Genomic DNA, 21,373 nt, shown 5'->3' on the forward strand with positions numbered 1-21,373 from the left:
ACCGTCGCTGTCGACCGAGCCACTGCGGTCGCCCGCCCCTATCGGGTGCCCTTTTATATTTTTAAATTTCTTACCGTCGCGGTCGACTGACCCCATGGCGGTCGTCCGGCGAGGTCAATCTATTTGCTAAAAAAATCGGCTCAAAAACCTATCTCGGTCGACCAACCCACGACGGTCGCCCGCCCAAACCCATGACGGATTGTTCTGTCACAAACAGAACATATTCCGCGGTCGCCCGGATTAACCCGGTCGACCGGCCCGATAAATTTTGGAGATGTCCTGGAATTTCAGGTACCATCCCGCGGTCGCCTGGCATAGCCCGGTCGACCGGCCCTGTGTAGAATTCTATTTTTAACTTTAAAATTCAGGGGCTTTGGGCCATGGTCTTTGGGCTTTAGTCCTAGGTTTTCAAAACATATTTTTTGGGTGTGTTGATGGCTTTCAAAGATGTAAATGGTTAAGTATGAAAACCATTTAAAAACCTATTGAAAGTGCAATTTTACATAAAATCAAGATGACTCTAAATACATTCTAAAAAGGATACCGTTGAGTCTTCTTGGAATGTATTCGCTCATTTGCACTTCCTCAGACTTCTTTAACTCGAGGTGAACATCTTCAACTTGTCTTGCTCTTGTGACATCATCCAATCTTCACTGCATGTTGTGAGGTGCATGAGGTGTCCCATGGCATGTTCAACTTCAATCTCCTTTTTAACACTTGTTGGGAACAGGTGGAATCTTCATGATGAGCTTCTTGATTTGAACATCTTCAAATGAGGATGTCTTTACTGTAGGTGCAAGCTCTTGGTTCCTTTGCTCCTTGATCCACAAGTCATGTGTTGAGAAGAGTTGTGTAATGGCGATTATGACATGAAAATCCTGTAAACAACATAACACCTCAAAGCAACGCATCGGTCCATAAATGCTAATCAATTTAATTTGCCAACATCAAAACAAGAAGGTAAGGTGGATGATTGAACCCATGGGAACCCTTGGTCTTACATTTATCAAGGGCCAAACAGAAAATACAATGACCTAAAGAAAATCAAGATAAAAATTAGAGGACGGTCGTCGGGATTAGGTCGGGTCAGGTTCCCAAGGCCTCAACCTTAACCCAACTCGAAATTAAATCGGGTTGGCTTTTCCCAACTCTAACTCAACCCAACCTAAGGAAATGCCAACCCAACCCGAGCCAAAATTGGGTTGAACCCATCGGGTTAGGGTTGAGCCTGACCCAAGTTGCACCCCGAATAAAATCTCCTCTTATAATATTGCCAAGCTCACCAAAAATGGGAGTATACTTGTCATTTTTCAGTTATAAAGGGTATTTTTGTCATAAAACTCTGATAAATAGTAAGCACGTATACGTGGGATACTCAGAATAGCTGTCAGGAATCTCCTACGGGTATATATGTTTTCATGCCCGACCTGATGTAAAAAAAACGGAAGTTAATAAAAGCTCAGCGCCTCAGCTAGGTAAGACGACGTAATACACACGTGCCACTCCACTCCTACGTGCGAGATCACGTGCAATGCACCCCGCAAAAAGTCATAAACGAAAAAAAAAACAAATCCCGAAAAATTGTCCCTGTTTAGAGAGAGAGAGAGGAGAGAGAGAGAGAGAGAGAGAGAGAGAAGGGAAATGGGTAAGAAGGTAGCGGAGAAGAAGAAGAAGAAGAAAGGACGACCCTCTCTTTTAGATCTCCAAAAAAGAAACCTCCGTGAACAACAACAACAAGAAAAACACCAATCAAAACATCACCAAAAACGTAACTTTAACCCTAACCCTAACCCTAACTCTAGCCTGAATTCTCACCGTCGATTGACTCGCCGGAACCCTAACCCCGACGGGAACTCTGAGAGGAACGAAGGAGAAGAGGAGGACGACGATGATTCGAGTGGGAAGAGGAGGGAGAAAAAACTGAAGCTCGTCCTACGATTGCCTCCACGGCCGGAAAATTCGCCGCCGGGATCTTCTCCGGCACACCATCACCAGTTGAGAAGCTCTCGTGGAGGATCTGATTTCGGTTCGTACGGATCAGATTCGAATGGAGAGGACGAGGAGACTCCTCTCAAGAAGCGGAAGATTGATGGATCTGCCCTTAGCGATTCGGATTTCGCTTCCAAGGCTCTCGAAAAGGTGATCTTTTTTATCTCTCTGTCTCTCTCGATGCGTGTATTTATCTTTTTTTTGTTTTTGTTTTTTTTCTGGATTTGAAGATTTGTGGATTTTTTACAGATCGTGACTTTTTTGGTTGTAAGTGTGTTTGATTTTTGAATTTTCTTCTTCTTTCGTGGAATTTGCTGTTTCCATAAGGAGAATCTTTGCCTATTTGGTTATAAGTTTCCTTGGATTTACTTTTTACTTTATAGTTTCTCCTAAATTTCTAGAATTGGAAGTTCGTTGGTTTGAATTTGTCAGATTTTCTATTTTTTGTTGAAATTTAGGTCAAAGATATGTCAGATTTTCGATTTTTCGTTGAAATTTAGGTCAAAGGCATTGTTTTATCATACTTATTTATTTCCTTACATTTTTTTTTGTATTGTGGGTTGGCTTTTAATTTATCGATAGTTGTAAAGGTGCTTGATTTTTGAATTCTCTTTTTCTTTCGTGGAAATTGCAGTTTCCGGAATGAGAATCTTTGCCTATTTGGTTATAAGTTTCCTTGGATTTACTTTTTGGTTTGTAGTTTCGCCTAAATTTCTAGAATTGGAAGGTCGTGGAGTTTAATTTGTCAGATTTTAGATTTTTTGTTGAAATTTAGGTCAATTATATCTTTTTTTTAAAATCTTTATTACTTATTTATTTCATTATATTTGCCTTATCTGTTTTGTCTAATTTTTCTGCTTCCTGTTGATTCTTGCGAAAACTCGGGGCTAAGTGTACTTTTGTCTACATTGCTTTGAATTTAAGAGTTTTCATATTTGAATTCTTTATCTTAATTCAGTTATTACTCAACAAATATCTGTCATCCGTTGATCCTTTTTTTTAAAAATGATCTCTGCTCGCATCTGATTATTGAGAACTAAATTTTTCACAGGCAGAAAGACACAATTCCGCTAAGAAAGCAACGAATACGCCACCAGGTTTAGTTTCGATTGTTGTTCTTCTATAAAACACTTTATGGCACATTTATGTACATAGTTGTTTACTTATTTCTTTCGTTTGTTAACAGGGGTGCCATCGGATTCTGGTCCCTTGACTCCTTTACCAGATGAAAAGTTGCTTGTTTTTATCCTCGACCAGCTTCAAAAGTATGAGTTATAGATTCTCTGGCTGTTCCTTATTCTTTTGATTATTTTTCCTTGCTTGCTAGACTTCATTGTGCTTGTGGGTTTGATGTGATTTTTTTATGTACGATAGGAAAGACACTTATGGTGTGTTCTCGGAGCCAGTGGATCCAAAAGAGGTTTCTTTTTGAAGTTATTCGCTTATTTCTATCATTCATGGATTTATTTTTTAATTTGATATTAAACTTTTGAAATATGATTGCAACTGCCATGGTAAGTGTATTTTCCATCCTTAGCTGAATATTGCGTGTTTGTTGCAGCTTCCAGACTATCATGAAGTGATAGAGCATCCGATGGATTTCAGCACTCTGAGGAAGAAGCTATCAAGTGGAGCTTATGCGAACTTGGAGCAATTTGAGGTTAGTTATACACGTATACCATCCCAGTCATCTGGATCTTAAAATTACATTTTTGTACCTACTCATCTGGTAATATGTTTTTGGTTTGGTTATGGATTGATCACAAACTGTATGAAAATATCAGTAAATTGTCTGGCTGCAAAAATTATTTTCATGAGCATGGCTTTTATTAGTTTGTGGTGGAGTATCATCATGCAACTCCAATAAATTACAGGTTTTGAGGACATCACTTATTTTCTGCTCTAAAATGTTTCTTTAACCTTTATAAGATGAGTTTTCTCCATGGAGCATAGTTATAAAATCCGTTTTGTTTTATATAGAATGGACAAAGTGTTTGATTTCGTTTCATAAAATGGAACAAAACATAGAGGGAAAGATTCCAAAAATATGGTCTTTAATGATCCCATGCCCTCCGTTTCGTCCATTCCAGATGAAACATGCCAAAATTACTAGTTCCAGACAAATTCGTGAAAGTTATGCCAAATTCCAGGTTTCTATTATTTGTGGCATTTTTTGTGGTTTCCCTTTGTTTGGTGTATGCCAGAGGAATGAAGTTTCCAATTTAATGAAGAAGCAATGACTGATGCACCCACATTAGCTTTTCTCAACATTTGAGAAGATATTCGAAAAGGACAGTAGATATGCTTTGCATGTGGGGATTGGGGTAACCATATACATCAAGGACGCCCTATAGCTTTCTTTAGTGAAAAATTGCATGAAGCAAAAAAAAGATAATTCAACATATACTGGAATTCTATTCCATAATGCAAGCTTTGGTGCATTGGAGGTACTACCTTATACACTAGGAGTTTGCTGTTTATTTTGACCTTGAAACACTAAGACACATGACTAATTAACAAAAATTCAATAGTTGCGATGACAAGTGGAGCGCCTTTCTTCATGAGTACACTTCTTTCCACTAATGAACTTGGGAAGGGACAAACACAATGTAGGATTTATACACTGTTTCCAATGCATGCTTCACCTATGGGCCTGAGCTTTCTTGTTTTGATGGTTGAAAACTTGGAAGTTGGAACTTAGAACTTAATTATTTTTGTGCATGCAAGTTAGAAGCATATAGTTATTTATAGTTTTGGCCTAGTGCTTCATCTATGTGCTATTGGGTTATATTATGTTTAAGGGAAGCCAAGGGTGTAGCTGATTGTTTGGCAGAAGACGAAGATAGTATGGATGTTTTAGTGGAGGGGATATCTCTGCCCCTCATGTAATATTTATTTTTGTTTGTTTTTACCTCTTAAAAAATGCAAACATTTCTTCTACTCGCTTAGGCTAAAGAAACTTAAGTAGGTGATTTGTAACCGAGGGATTCATGAGCAAGATGGGGGAGGGGATGTGGCAAAGGATGCGGAGTTGGCCTCTAATATCATCACTTTTCAACATATGGAGACTCAGGGATGAATGGACTTGAAATTCCCAAAGTGGGAGTATAAAATACAAAGATGAAACACTCATGTCTTTGAAATTAGAGAGAGATTTACTTCCTTACCGGACATTGCTTCTCTGACATTATACAGTTCTACTGCATTCAGTTTTCATGAGAATATTTAATGTCCCTTGTGAGCCCTTGTCATCACTTGGTATCTCATTATTAAGTATGGAAGCCAAATTTTGATGGCATATAAGGGAGAATTTTAGTCATCAGATTTGCCAGTCTTTCTTGTTATGCTCATTTTATCATTTGCTATTCTGACTGGTTATAAAGTTTGATAGCTGAAGTTCTTATGCTGACAGTTGCTAAAGCAGTAGCCATTAGAGTGGGGGCATGTGAGGATATTTTTTGTATGAACTTCCAACTTTTGCAATGGCTTGGAGGGAGAGGGACTCACTGTTTTAAAGTGAGAAATTAAGTCTCCTCAGCTTCTCACCCATCTATTTTGACAAAATCAGTGGCTGTTTTGCTCAGTATGAGTATTACCAAGATATCCCATGTGGAAATTTCAGCCTTTTGGTGTGGAGTTGATTTGTTGACACAGGATTCCGTGCCGATGTTTCTGTGTCTATTTATTTGTCTTTGCTTTTTCTTAGAGAAAGAGAATAACTTTTAGTTCCTTGGCGTTTCTGGTCATCATTTGGGTTACTTATCCTGCCATTTCTTTCTTTCCAAAAATATTGAAGGATGAAGTGGCTGTGCCCTCGAAAACCCCGCCATTTCTTTCTTTCCAGACCGACCACCGTAGAGCTAAAAGGCAAATCCTCCACAGCACCTTCCCTTTCTTTTTCCTAGGGACAAAGTCCCAGCCGTCCAAAAGCATAGGTACTGATTGAGGAAAAACCCATTGGATACCAAATCGTGCTAAAACTAAACCCCATATCACCTTTACTACTTTACAATGTATGAACAAGTGATCAATAGATTTGCCATCCTCCAGACATAACGGACAATGATCAATCAAGCATAAACCCCTTCTTCTCAGAAACTCAATGGTTTGGATCCGCCATCTACTTACAGACCAAAAAAAAAAAGACACTCTAGGGGGGCAATGAAAGGACCAAACCTTAGCCACAAAAGAATCCTCAAGGTCCGGAACAAACTTAGCATATGCAGATTTCACGGAGAAGATTCCGGATGAATTCCAAATCCATATTCTTTTATCCTCACCGGATTTCTTAATATAACATTTCTCAAGTAGCTCAAACAAGGAAGATAAATCCTCTAGTTCTCTTTCAAAAAAATTCCTTCTAAACCGTGGACACCAAATCACTTTCTGATCCACTCTTTCAAAACAGTCGCACACGAAAACATTTTTATCTGCAGCCACTCTTAGTAAATCTGGAAATAGCGATCCCAAGGTCTCATTTGCGCACCATACATCAAGCTAGAACCTAATACGCCTACAAGAATACACTGTGAACTTACAGCCCTGATTAAAACATTTGAAAAACGAAGCACATCCCTCCAGATCGAAACTCCTCTTCTCTCAAAAGCATCGGCCAACTCCCATTTACCATCAAGCACCCCGTATTTACTCCAAATTACTCTAGCCCACAGAGCTTGATCCTCCTCACCAAATCGCCATAATCACTTACACAACAATGCAGAATTGAAACCCTTAATTTTTCTAATTCCCAAACCACCTTTTTTAATTGGAGCACAAGCCTTCTCCCATTTAACCAATGGAATACCCTTCTTTTCATTCGACCCCTTCAAAGGAATCTTCTTTGTATCTTCTCTATCCTCAACCCCACACTTACCGGGCATATAAATAACGATAGGAAATAAACTGGAATATTTGCCATAATTGCTTTAACTAGGGTCACTCGACCCCCTTTTGAGACTAATCTTCTTTTCCAAGTCTCCAACCTTCTCTCAATTCGAGCAATTCTCGGATCCCAAAGAGCTTTATTAGGCCTCTCCACTCCCAATGGAAGACAGAGATAAGAAGAAGGAGGCTTTTCAACCTTACAGCCCAAAATAGCAGCACAACTGCTAGCTTCAAAAGGGGGTAAATTGATTGCGAACATGCTTGATTTCGCAAAATTAGATCGCTGACCTGTAATCATCTCGTAGCATCGAAGGATTGCCTTGAGGCTCATCACTTTAACTTGATCCGGCTCACCGAAAAGTAAAGTATCATCCGCAAATTGAACGATTGTAAATTGTTTTGAGTCCAAAACTGAGATCTTGATTGAAGACAAGGATCAGATCAAAACCTGCATCATTTAGTTCTTCTCAAGCGAATATGAATGGAGGGCGAACCTTGACGGACTGAACTTCAAAAAGATTTTAGATGAGCAAAATGTGTCTGCTTGGAAAAAAGGTTCACGGAAGAGTTAGTTTAGAGTGCCTTATTCTCCATGAAGAAAGACAAAGCTCCTGGGCTGGATGGTTTCCCCGTGTCTTTATATTTTTGATACTGGGAGGTAATTAAAGAAGATGTTCATGCATTCATGCATGAATTTCACGAAAGAGGTAGGCTGAAAAGGAAAGCTAAAACAAACTTCATTACACTCATCCCCAAGAAAGGAGCCATTGAGCTCAAAGATTTTAGGCCAATAAGCCTTGTTCGCAACATCTACAAATTACTAGCTAAGGTATTAGCTAGAAGATTGAAAGATGTAATGGTAGGTATAATATCAAAATTCCAAGGGGCATTTGTTAGCGGCCAACAGATCCTAAATGGTATACTCTTTTCAAACGAGATTATCGGCGGTAGGAAAAGTAGAGTAAATGGAATTATTTGTAAAATTGATTTGGAAAAAGCTTATGATAATGTGAATTGGAAATTCCTTGACTACATTCAAGAGAAAATGGGCTTTGAGCTTATGGAGGTGGATAAAAACATGTATCTCATCAACATCTTTCTCCTTTTTATTAAATGGATCTCTATCTGATTACTTTGGAAGTTCATTAAAGCAGCTCTAACTCGAAGTCAAGAGGCTCTACTAGCTCTTTGGATCGCAAGCTACCCTCGAGTCTCTCTTCCATACTAAGACACGAAAGCTAATCCGTTTGATCTCGAACTAATCTATCAATAGAACTGTAACGACCCGGATTTGGGGCAAATTTGTAGACATGAATTTTTTTTTTCAAATTCCAAAATCCCAAAACCCGAATCGCTACGCCAAAAGGGAAACAAGCGGACTCAAAGAGAAACCCAATACAACTCACAAAGTAAAGGCACTTTGCCCGACAAGGCCACATGGATTTTCTATCCCTTTAGCTCCCTTGTTTGTGTTCATGTTATCATGTCATTATCTGTACCTACAAAATCTGGGAGAGGCATCGGGGTCAAAAAAAATGAACAAGATCCTGTAACAGATTCATAAAATAATTAGCAATTTAATGAGATTGTATTATAAGGTTTCATACAGGATACATAAAAGAATCGATGCAAAACAAGTATACAAAGATCTCAACAAGAGGTATGTAGACAATCAGTAAAGATATGGAAAACATGAGAAACAAAGTGGTCACTAAATCATGCCAACGAATATGGTAGTTGAAACAATATCGAATAGATGAAAGAAACATCGAATCATAAGACTAACAATTTCTTAATTACTTGCATCATATGTATACACAGTGTTATATATAATCCATTTTTTTCTAACCTCACATGCTTTTGCACGCGGTAAGTTTACTATATATATATACATAGAATATATATAGGCCATAGTGTTACTAAAGTAACACTGAAACACACTAGTGTATACATACGGCAACAATCTTAATTAATTTTCTTTTAAAATGCTCTCCTAGAAACAACATAAGGAACAGAAAGATGCATGAACACGATTATAATAGCAATTCATTAAAATGGTCTTATAAAATAAGTCAACTATCACTTGCATTGATTTTCTTGGTGAGTGTAAAGGATGGTGCGAAAGCTCTATAAATCAACCGGGTAAGAACCTGTAAATATTTCATGACATAAGGTGCGTCGATTAATTATCCTAATATTATTCATTCTTCTTTAGTTTTATTTGGTAAATGTGCTTGTTTAAAAGGGGAGTATTATTATAATGTGGCTTATGGGTCCTTCAAGTGAACAAATGGAGTGGAGTTATCAAAGTGGTCTGTGTTTGTCAAAGTGACGGTTTTAAAGTGTATCCTCAACTCTTTAACCCCTTTTAGCCGTTAGGTGCCGATTTTAATGAAAATCAGCCCTTTAAGGCTTATATAATACATACTTATACCATATATTTCATGCAAAACCATATAGGTACATTTTATAATAATTTTATCGAAGATGTTTATACAAAACAACCCATTTAAACACCCAGACTTGTTGATTTTCTTGGAAATCAGCACCATAAGACCTAGATACATTATTTATTTATCACATACGTTATATAACACTTGCACGAGTTATATAATTTATATTCGATAAAATCTTTACAAAACAACCCTTAAACACACTTTTTTTGTGCTGAATTTGTTGAAAAACATATCTTTTATGAAAAACATCTTACATAATTTATATGACAAGTACTTGATGAAATCTCGGAAAAACAATCACTGTTAAGTGCTGATTTTTAAGGAAAACAGTGACAAATCCTCTAGAAAATCACACTTATTGGTTTAGACATAAAAAAATAATTCCTACTATACTCTAGATTTCTCTAATTAGGGTTTTTCGTAAGTAGAATACAATACATAAATTTTTAAAAAGAAAATTTAAAATAAGTTTCTTGATTCAAAAGAAAGTAAAGAAATCAATAAAACATTGTTAAAAACCCAAATTAGGTTGAAACAAGATCAACAAAATCAAAAACTTAGAAAAACAAGAAATTACGAAAAACATAGTTTTCGGGCACTTACTCGAAGACGAAAAACCAATCGATGAAAAATTGTAGCTTTTCTTTTTCCTTGCTGCTTCTTTTCCTCTTTTCCTTTCCTTCAATTATTAAGTGATTAAAAATAACCCTAGATGGGTTTATTTATAAACTTAGCCTAGAGTTTTATTTCAAGAAGGATTCCAATTATTAGATTCCTAATTATAATCTAATACTAACTTAAGAGGGTAAAATTATTAATATTGGATTTCTTAACTTATTCTAATATATTATTAGTATTTAGGTTATATAAGGTTACTTTTAAATTTTAATTTTTTCAAATAAAACAACCTAAAAGTTGCCTAATAAGACAAAACTCGTAATTATGCCTAATCCTAACAGAAAAAGAGTCATAACTTGCTCAAATCGTGTCCGAATCGCTAAATATTGGGTCCGTTGGATAGGTATTCGAAATACTCATCTACCGGGACCAAAATCATGTCGAACGGAAAAGATTTGATGCCCCAAAGATAGGTTATACTAAAAGTGAAGAAAATACATTATGACCGTTGATTTTTAAGATCGTTTAATCTAATGCAGGATATGCAATATACACGAATCTTAAAGATTGGGGATTGATCCAATATCTAATTTAGATATCCTACGGTCCGAAAACTCAAAATTGAAGATCTAGCTGTTAATATTTGATCGAAAGATCTACGATCTAGATTTAATTAGGACTTGTATCTTTATAGGCCCTTGGTGGGACCGGTTCATTACAGGAACAAGCCATAAGGGCTCTGCAGATCACGAGAATGCAGAGACGGATGTGAGGCCTAGACCATAAGCTAAGGTCAATCGAGTGCGTCCGGAACAACGAGTTCAAAAGCCAGGTTTAGTAGACCGATCAACTAACGCTTCTATTGGATGTTGGGAAGCCCCGCTGGTTAAGTTAACGAACATATACAAAGATGATAGATATGTTTTCTTATCTTATATGAAGATATGGATATGGCTTAAGGGGTTTAAGGCAAGGTGACCCACTATCGCCGTATCTGTTCATTATGGTGGCGGAGGTATTAAGCCTTCTCATATCAAAGGCGGAGCAAAAGGGTTATATCAATGGCCTCCAACCTAGCAGGAACTCACAAAGTATCTCTCATCTATAATTCACCGATGATAGCTTGATTTTTATGGAAAAATGGAGCGGAATTCGTGATTAATCTAAGAAGGGTATTCAGGTGGTTTGCGATTACATTAGGCCTAAAGATAAACTTCTCAAAAAGAGCTCGATAGTCAGCATCAATTTGGAGTTGAAAATAGTGTTGAAACATGACTAAATTTTAGGTTGTAGGGAAGAAAAACTCCCAATAACCTACTTATGCTTACCATTGGGCTATGGTGTATTAAAAACAACTTTGTGGGACCCTGTAGTTGAGAGAATTGAGAGAAAGCTTGCCTCATGGAGGAAGAAATATCTCTCATTCGGTGGTAGAGTCGTCCTAATCAAGGCGGCATTAGCAAATATGCTGTTTTACTTTATGTTGCTCTATAAAGTACCGGCATAGATGGCGGAGCGAATAGAGACATTGCAAAGAAACTTTCTTTGGGAAGGTTATGAGTACAATAAGAGAATAAGAGTCTTATGAAATGGCAAAAAATGTATGTAAATTGAAGAAGCAATGTGGATTAGGAATTGGAAAATTCAGATTGCGAAACAAGGCCTTGTTGAGAAAGTGGCTGTGGAGATATATGGGCGGGGGTGAGAGGATTGGAAGAGTAGGAACCCTGTCGCAGGAAAAGGTTTGGGTGCATGGAAGTCTGTCTGTGTCCTTAGAGTCTAGTTTGAGTCTCTTGTTAGGTATAGAGTGGGGAAGGGGGATGAGACAAGGTTTTGGGTAGATCTATGGCTAGGTGAGTCCCGTTTGTGCCATGCATTTCCGAGCCTATACTCATTAGCAACCAATAGAGTCCAGAGTGTGTGACTATTTGGATTGGGGAGGGGAGATGGTAATGTGTCATGGGATATTAGGCTTAGAAGGAACCTCAAAGACGATGAGATTGCCAGCTTTTCATTCTTGCTTGGCCTTGTTAGTTGTTGCTGTTCCCCCCATGAGTCTGACCCTAGAGTGTGGATTCCGGATTCCCAGGGTGGCTTTTCTGTGAGATCTTTTTACTGCACGTTGAATGAGGAGAACGGGGAAGAATCTAAGTCAATTGACCCCCCCCCCCCCCCACCCCCACCACAAGAGAATCAACACCTGTAAACGTCTCAAGCAAAGAAAATTCCATTTAGCGAGTTGGTGCAGGTTCTGCACAAGGGAGGAGGAATCTTTAGATCATTTATTGCTGTATTGCTAAATTTCCTACGGACTTTGGCAGGCTATTATTAAGCCACTTGGTGTATCATGGTCGTTTCAGAGATCCATCAAGAAAGTCTTGCTTCAGTGGGTGGGGGGACCATTTGGCAGTGCGGGGTTGATTATGTGGAAATCAGCTCCATATGCACTGATTTGACACATACGAAAGGAAAGAAACAATAGAATCTTCAAAGAAAAGAAAGGGTGGGAAAAATTAGCTCTAGAAATCAAAATAGACATTAATAGCTTGGGGAAGAGAACACATGGATCCTAGCTATAGTCTAGGAGACATATTAAGGAATTTGCATACGGCTATGCCAAAAGAGAAGAAAAATGGAGAATGTTACACCAAAGTGGTCTCCTCCACTGTTGTTTGGCTCAAATTGAACTTTGATGGCAGCTCTATAAGGAAACCCAGGTCGAGCTGGTGTTGGAGGTTTGATTTGTGATTCTAGTGGAAGAATACTGATGTCCTTTTCGGGCCCTGCGGGTATCTTCGATGCAAATGATCCAGAAGCAAGAGCGTTACTTTGGGGACTAAGATGGTTCGTGACTCATAGGCTGGGCCCTTTAATCGTCGAAGGCGAGTCCACAAATGCATTGGCTTGGGCCACAAACAAAGTCAGGACAGTGGGACTGTGGGAGCTTGAAGATATGACTGCAGATATTAGAGATCTTGTGCACAAAATTGGACCCGAAATTCGGCATAAGAGGAGATCAGCCAATGAAAAAGCTGATCAATTGGTGAAGGTGTGGAGAAGGAGATCATAGAGGTAGTCCAAGGATCTCTAGAAGATGGTGGCTTGTAAATTGATCTGTTACCATAACCAAATTTGGTCTCTAGTCGCTGATTAATGTTACAATCAGCTTGTTGGGTTGCAGTTCCTGTACATGTAGATTTGTGTGCCAGTAAGGGTAATGGGATACTGGAATTCACGGATGACAGGTTTGGTAAGGGTGTTAATTGTAGCAGCTTGGGGACATCCTGTCCCCTTCGATGTATCGTTGTTTCAGGTGTTTCAATAAAATTGTCCCTTTTCAACAAAAAATTCACATTTAATTTGTGCCAAATAATCAGTTTTGGCCTCAAAAGTCAAACTAACAAGGCCTACGTTTTGGATAATACCCAAACAATACCTAACTTATTGAAACTATTATCTCTCCTCTTTTAAATGTCATTTCTTTCACCATTTCAAAAAAAAAAATGTCATTTCTTTCAATTTTGCCCTTAGACAAGGCAATTTATTTAAACACTATCTACTTTTGTAGGTTTTGAGGATGGCAAAACCCACTTGCCTACTGTAGGCATCGAATGTCCATGTGGTGATTGGATCTGTTAATTTATTGGGCCACCACTCAAGGTGATTGGATATGTTGATTTAATGGGCCACTAATAAACTGTTCGGGTAAAACCAGCCTCACGCCTGCGCTAACCACCCAATTTAAGGTGGTCTATACTTTTGAGATTTTCTAAAAGAAATTATTTGTTGATATTTTACCGGTGCTGGTCCTGCCATCAAGAGGATTTGGTGCAAACCTCGGAGGTTTGCGGGCTATTCCGGAGAACTTTTAGGAGGTTGATAGGTCAAACTTCAAATAAAGTAGCTCAACCAGTCCCAAAATTTAGTGTAAGCGACCAAGAAGTTAATCAAAATTGTATTATGGTGGTTATAGAATTTGTATTCACAACAGTCTGTGATAGGTAGAGGAACTAAATAGGAAGATGATGGTCGGAGGACTGGCAATGTTCCTTTTGCTGTTACCAAAATTTCAGATGGGGAAAAAGATGTAGAATCTGTAACCAAGATAAAAGGAAATTGGCCTTGCTGCTTAAGGGAGGAGTCACGTCTAAAGGGTGATTGAAATCAGATGTAGGTTTATCCATGGAAACTGGCTTTGCTCTCCTTATAGGTACACTAACTTCAAATGGAGGGATAACTGAAACTGGTGTCGCCGGCCTAAGACATCTTCCTCTTGGTTACTCCGTGCTTGCCCCTTACCTCGATGGGAGGGGGATCTTGATGAGAGCAATTGTTGGCCTGATACTGGTACAATCACCTCACAAGAGATTGGAGGTAACCCGACTTTAAACATCTCGGGTAGGGAAGTAGGAATCCGGATGGATTCTCTTAGAGCGTGTTTGATAGGGAAAAAGAAAGCCAATAAAGGATCTTTAGAGGACATCTGGATTTGGGCACAAAAGCTTTGGGACATTCCATCCTTACAGTGCCGCTGTACCTTGGCGGAGGATGAATTCTTGTTTATGTTCGAATCAGAACTGCAGGCCTCGCTGGTCCTCTCCAAAGGCCCGGAAGCTCTGGGGAATCATTTGGGCTCCCCTCTTACCATGGAATAAGGAAGGTATTTATGGTGAGGAACCTTTGTGCGTTAACTTTTATGGTATCCCATTACACGTTTGGGCTGTATCTACAGTGGAGGCCTTAGGGAATATTTTCCGTAAGGTCCTGGAAATAAAGATGGAAGGTAGTCAGTAGTCACCAACATTGTATGAGCTTTGTCTCGGCCAAACTTTTAGCCTCCCGATGGAATTTTTTTTTGTCATCCGTTAAAATTAAGGTTCTTGATCATGTCTATTCCATTGGGATCGAAATTCCGGAAAAAGTAGACGGCTATTTTCCGTCTAAATCCCCATTTGGCTCTGTGAGTTTGGACTTTCCGCTATTGCCGCCGACAAAAGTTTATCTGAATCCTTCCGGTGAACATTCGTCCCCTATTTTGAATTCAAATTTTGAATCGGTCCTGGGCGCGCTGCCCAAGGTCGGATCTGACATTGATTTTGGGACCTCTCTACCTGAAAGTGAGTCTTCCCAGCCTTTCCTTAGTAGGTTCCGGGTCAATTGACATTCCTGCCCCTAGGGGGAAAGTATCGTGGCTGGATCTTTCTACCAAGTTGAGCAAAAAAGGTGCCTATCAAGTTAAAGCAAGGAATATTGCCCCTTGCGAGATCACCCCTGGTATTAATCTCAAGGCGAAGGTGGCAAGATCAAAACCGTGTTCAACCTATTTGGCGAAGTCCGTGGGTGCTATAAGGGGGCTCAGTACCTATCGGCTTTCAAAGCCTATCAAATTAGCTTCCCATCTTCCTAGGGTTGGATTCGCTTTCAGATAATTCACTTTTAAGCCTTTGCCACTTGCTGATTTTGGCGGTTTTGTTCGGGGGGCCCACCTCTTAGTGTTTTCTAGGCGCTGTGAGGCCTTTAGGTGCATTCGTAGAGCACAAGCTTCCTTATAGTTATCTCTTTTTGGTAAATGGAAATAGGCTATAAATTTCCCCTATCACGCTATCCTAAGCGTCGTGTCTTCATGACCTGTGGACACCTCTCTTTTCCCTTACCAGTTGTCATTATTATACAAGGGGCGGGTTTTGTAACACCTGGGGTCTGGGCCTATAGGGCATTTGAGGTATAGAGATTGAAGAACAGTAAGACTAGTAAAAGAAAGTATTTGGAGTCACTAGATTTGTGGGTAGTTTTATCTTCAACCAACAGGTATGGATAATGAATCTTCTTCGTCCTCTGGAGGTAGGAATAGGAGGTATCTCATGGAGATTATGGTACTAGAAAACATTCTCACGACTCACGAGAATGAGGACGATGATCTTTGATGAAGAGAAGGCCTTTATCAGTGATCCGACCCACAAAGAGTTATCGGGGGATCTTCTCCGAAAGCAGTGGGATTTATTTAACCTAGAGGCTGCAGACTGACCTTTCACCATGTTTAGGCTCTGTGGGACGGATTCCGTCAAGGATACCCATTCGCGGAGTTGGAGAAGTGCTCGGCATAGTAGAGCTGGTTATAGATCTAACAGGGTGTCCTGAAGGGACTAACGAAGATGGAAGAAGGATTGTGGGGAAGTCTGCAAAGAAATTGTACATGTTAACGGAAAATTCGAAGGAAGGAAAAGATGCATGAGTGGTTATGCTTCTCTCTGGTTGGGTATGCCCAATCCAGTGCTCATTGATATTTTGTAATGCAGGGGGGTTACTCGTCCCTCTTGCTTCTCTAACTTCAATGAAATATGTCACTTTTCAAAAAAAATTGTATTATGGTGTTTACCTTAGTTTGCCTTTGAGATAAATCATCAATAGATGTAACTCACTTCAAGCATCATTAACAAAAATAATCCACACCAAAATGGCAATTATATAAATAAGAGCGGCAACAAATAATGGGTCCGGTTACAATATGAAAATAGAGAAAATGAGAACTGTAGGGCCGAAAATAACCACATGTCTAGTGAAGAAAGTCTCAAGGTTAAAATAGGTACAAAGATGGTAAGCCAAAAAGGTGGTATCGGTGAACCAAATCAGGGCTGGAAATGAAAATGGTTAGTTCTCACCTAGAAAGTAAGCACATCACCCCGAATCTCGTATGCCGGAGGTCCAAGAGGGTGGTGGAGAAGCTAGGAAGCTTAAACAGTCCAAGAAGCCACAATCGCTACGACTCATAAGGGCCAAAGAGGGGAAAATATGACATCGATAGGCTCGTGCTAACCCGCTCGTGCTAACCCCCTAACAACACGATGAAGAATAAGTGAAATAGGTGCAGAAAACAGAAGGAAAAGGGATAAAAGTGGAGGTTGGGACTGTAACCAGCAATGTTACAGTCAGTAGACAGAAAATAGATGACGGGGAAGTTAAGGGGAGGCAAAGAGGCAAGAGACAGACAGAAGTAGGGGACTGCTATGCCGAACAGTCCCTGAAACACTCTTATGGACTCTTGCATCAATATAAAAAGGAGATGATAGCGCAAGGGTTAGGGGGGGAGAAAGTGAGGAGAAAAAGGACTATTGTAGTCAAGATTGTGAAAACAGTCAAGGGACTGTCTTATAAGGAGAAAACAGTAATGATCGGAGGGGAAAGGAGGAGAAAGAAAGGAAGAAGGGAGAGAGGAGGAAACAATAGGTAGAAATAGAGGAAATAGGAAAAAAGGGAGGGGATAAGGCCACCTTGCTCAAAGGAAGGGACATTTTTCTCCATTTTGTGTCAAAGGGAGTGGAGAGACTCCATTTGTGGCCTGCTAATTCAGTGTTGTACGAAAATCACTTCAAAATTAGAGTCTCTCTCCGGGAAGTGATATCCCTCCCCCCCCCCCCCCCCCCCCCCCAACACACACACCACCCACTCACGCACAAAAAAAAAGAGAGGATAAAATCCCCCCCTTTAACGGTTCCTGTGAAAATGGTTCACTGCTTGAGGATAAATTCACCCTCTTTAAAGTTTTTCTTTGGCTTTAAAACTTGACGAATAACGTTAGAGGGGGGATTTTATTCGCCGCGGGGGGATATCATTTCCCTTTCTCTCCTCCTGAGGTCTCATTTTTATTAGAATGGTGGACCCTCCTTACTAGCCAATAGGATATAACATATCTTGAGTGGGTCTATCATATGGACAAATAGACTATAAGATAACTTAAGTCATTGGTGGATGGCTTAAATGCCCCCATTTAATGGACAAAAGAATAAACACACTTAAAGTTAATAAGGTAAGGTATCAGATGGGGTGTTGTGGTCCGTAGGTGATGTGGACAACCCCCACATTCACGATCCAAAAAATAGCAACAACTAAAATAGAAAGTGCATAAAATTGAAAACTAGCCTAAATAACGATGATGGAAACAAATCAAAATATAGTCTCTCTAAAAGTAGCCGGTGATCAAAGATGGATTACATCATGATCCCATTGTGGATGGGTCACTCTTAAAATGACTCTAATGACATGATTCTAATCGTCATAACATGGTTCACAAATAGTTCAAGACAAGAGAGAGAGAGAGAGAGAGAGAGAGAGAGAGAGAGAGAGAGAGAAGAACACACATTGTGAAGCCAAGGAATGGATAGTTAAGATTACCTAATCAATGTTACTTCTCATGAGGCGCTTACACAGTGGTTGAGAGTCTTGAGACTAATGGTTTATTCACATCATCGACACCATAATATGATGCAAGAAATCATTTCTCTTGCCAACAACTTATATTAAGCAACTATTACTTAGAAATATAATTGATCTGGGTAAATATTGCAAGCAGAAAATTGGAAGGGACTATAAGTTAGATTTTTGATAGAGAGGTGATTATGGTTATTTGAAAATTAAGGGGATTTTTGTTTCAGAAAGTATGGTAAATTGTGTATTTGGTTGTTTTCACTCCGTTCTTGTAGTGCTTCTGTTTTCCTGTATGTATTGTCAATATTGAAAAACTATGTTTAATTTTTTGATCCTGACAAATATCAGAACCAGTGGAACAAGGAGTAATTCTATATATGATTATTATTTATTAATGATCTGAGATACATAACCCGACTTTGAGTTTTTTCATATCTCTATATTAGTTCTGTGAGAAAAAAATTGTTCGTTTGTCTACCTTAGTTCTGTGAGAAAAACCTGTATGTACCATGGAGATATTTGCTGAGAACCTTACAGGCTTCTGTTTGCTTCATGACTTTGACACTTATTTATAAATATGCAGAAAGATGTCTTCTTGATATCTTCAAATGCAATGCGCTATAATGCACCAGATACTATCTACTTTCGACAGGTACCATTGGATTTTAGTCATTGCATTTTTAGTTTCCAGACTTTCTATTCACTAACTTATGGTCTTGAAAGTTTAAACACATGGTTACCTTTTCCAGGCACGGTCGATACATGAGTTGGCTAGAAAGAATTTTGATAATTTAAGGCAGGATAGTGAAGATAACGAACCCGAATTGAAATCTGCACGGAGAGGTAGGCCACCAGGCAAGAGCTCCATCAAACGACCGTTGGGAAGGCCTCCCCTCGAGCGTGCGAGTTCTGACTTTTCATCAGATGCCACCCTCGCTACACCTGGAGACAATCATCTCTGGTCTAACTCAACTCAAGATCACTTGAGAAAAGCACATGATAAGGTTGGGATTTCCGATATTTCCACAAGGAATTCCCATGGACCCCGCAATGGTGAGACTTTTGGCTGGTTGGCGGAGCATAAATCTGATATAAATGATGATTTTCCAGGTTTGTAATCTGATGCAATTTCCTTCATCCGATTGCTCTGTTCTCCTGTTATTGTTTTCCCTCGCTCGCTTCTCTATATTCAACTTACGTCTGCCAAATTGGATGTCTTTTCAAGCATTTCTCGTTGTTTTCAGGTTCTGTATTGAAGGGTCTGTCCAAATTTGGGAAGAAACAGTTTGTATTTGATGAAAATCGCCGCAGCACTTACAAGCAGCCCCATCCGTCTGTCTCTGGCCGTGAGCAGACAGTATTAACCGCCTTTGATGGACCGAATAAGCAACTGATATCTGTAAGCATTGAGTAAAAATTACATAACTTCTAGTATATATTGTAATGATTTTTAAGCTCATCGTAATGAGTAAAAAATTACATAACTTTAAGCTCATCTTAATGGTTTTTAGCTCACGAGTTTTATCCGAATCAGGTAGGACTTCATATGGAGCATTCATATGCAAGGAGCCTTGCACGATTCGCTGCAAAACTTGGACCAGTTGCTTGGAAAATTGCCTCGAAAAAGATTGAGAAAGCGTTACCTCCCGGAACGAAATTTGGGCCTGGTTGGGTGGGAGAAAATGAAATGCCACGACTACAACCACCGCTACTATCATCCTCTCCACCGCCGCTGCCACCTTTACCACCTTCACAATCCTCCTCTCAGCCTAGAATCTCTCCATCTACTACAATCCCTCGCGCATTAGAGTCAAAAGGTGATAAATTATCAGAGAAGCAAGAACCCTCAAACAACTCAACCTTGGAAAATTCTAGCAGAAATCCTCCTCCGCCCTTTACTGCCACGTCTTCAGTTGCTGACAGATCTTCTGATACTACGCATGGGTTTGAAACCATCAGGGGAACAAATTGCAATAGCGGGTTTAGTTTCCCAACTAAGCCTCACTTTCAGCTTAATCAGAACCCTTCAATTCACTCTACTCTCAATGGGTTCAACAATGGATTCGGGTTTAATCTGGCATCTCAAGTTGCGAAGCTGATCCAACCATCCATGGCAGCAGGGAACTTCAGTTCAGAGGCATCCACACCTTCTCGAATGATCGAAATGGGTCCTAGAAGAAACAACACTATTCATTCAATGACCACAAATGGTTTAGAACCTGAAGGCGCTAAGTTATTGGGCTGTTCAAATTCAATACATTCTGGCAGTTCATTTCCGGATTCCGGTCACGGGAGTCAGATGGGCTCTGGCCCAGGACTAAATTCTCAGCCATCTTGGCGGGGTTTGTCGCTGAATCCGAAGTCAGATTCAGTTCCGCCTGACCTGAATGTGAGATTCCAGTCGCCGGGGTCACCGGTTTCCGGTGGGTTGGTTGATTCTCAGCAGCCGGATTTAGCATTGCAACTCTGATGGGATGAGAGAACAAATCATTCTTTGTTAATTTGGTTGACTAAGATTGTTGGTGTATTGGAACATGCAGGGGAGGGAAGGAGCATCAGCAGCAGCTGATTTTTCTTTGAATAGGGAATTACACCCATTTATGTTGTATAAGAGTTAGGGAAGTTTGTACAGATTAATTTATCCAAATTTTCTGGTGGAGACCAACAAAATCCCATTTGTACCAATTAAAATCCACGATATGATTTTAGTAGAAGAAAGTTTTTGGCTCTGTTATCTAATAATTTAATTTGGGCTCTCTCTCTCTCTCTCTCTCTCTCTCTCTCTCTCTCTCTCTCTCTCTCTCTCTCTCTGTGTTTGAATATTTTTGACCTTTGAATGTGGAACGCTACTCTGTCTCTGTCTTGCTTTCAAGTTCTTTTTTTTTTGGTTGTCTAGCATAGAACAAAGATCGTATGTGTGGGCCGAGGATGTAAGATTAAGGCCTACGGGTGATTTGCTAGGGACTTTTGCGAATTAAATGATTTAAATGATTAAGGCCCGAGATGAATTAAATGATTTAAGACAAAATTCTGCTGAAAAGTGAGTCTGTCTGCCTGCTCTCTCATTCATATGATGATATTCCACCCCCCGTGCGTGCTCCCCTTATAACGTGCAACTTTATGTCAAATCACGTTATAAAGGGAGCGTGCAAGTAATGTACTGGGTGAAAATATCGTTTATCGGCAATATTATGCGGCTGCTCTCTCATGCAACAGCTACCCCA

At 39.6% G+C, this 21,373-nt stretch overlaps 1 protein-coding gene across 1 annotated transcript; it reads left to right on the forward strand.

Moving 5' to 3' along the window:
• Nucleotides 1-1,597: 1,597 nt before the first annotated feature.
• On the forward strand, nt 1,598-20,905 carry LOC143854704 (uncharacterized). The gene is made up of 9 exons (XM_077364801.1): nt 1,598-2,139; nt 3,041-3,086; nt 3,176-3,254; nt 3,364-3,409; nt 3,551-3,649; nt 18,733-18,801; nt 18,899-19,259; nt 19,394-19,548; nt 19,684-20,905. Exons 1-9 carry the CDS (start codon nt 1,642-1,644, stop codon nt 20,617-20,619), a joined length of 2,289 nt encoding a protein of 762 aa, XP_077220916.1. The 5' UTR covers nt 1,598-1,641; the 3' UTR covers nt 20,620-20,905.
• Nucleotides 20,906-21,373: the final 468 nt, after the last annotated feature.

The sequence above is a fragment of the Tasmannia lanceolata genome, unplaced genomic scaffold (assembly GCF_043159265.1).
Source record: "Tasmannia lanceolata isolate RefF3 unplaced genomic scaffold, GAP_Taslan_0.1 ptg000020l, whole genome shotgun sequence".
NCBI classification, from domain to species: Eukaryota; Viridiplantae; Streptophyta; class Magnoliopsida; order Canellales; family Winteraceae; genus Tasmannia; species Tasmannia lanceolata.

What these genes read in the sequence shown, in the direction of transcription:
- LOC143854704 (XM_077364801.1), top strand. Translation starts at nt 1,642, where the DNA reads ATGGGTAAGAAGGTAGCGGAGAAGAAGAAGAAGAAGAAAGGACGACCC. An exon ending in CTTCCAAGGCTCTCGAAAAG is followed by an intron (nt 2,140 to 3,040) that starts GTGATCTTTTTT and finishes AATTTTTCACAG; the next exon opens with GCAGAAAGACACAATTCCGC. An exon ending in ATCCTCGACCAGCTTCAAAA is followed by an intron (nt 3,255 to 3,363) that starts GTATGAGTTATA and finishes TATGTACGATAG; the next exon opens with GAAAGACACTTATGGTGTGT.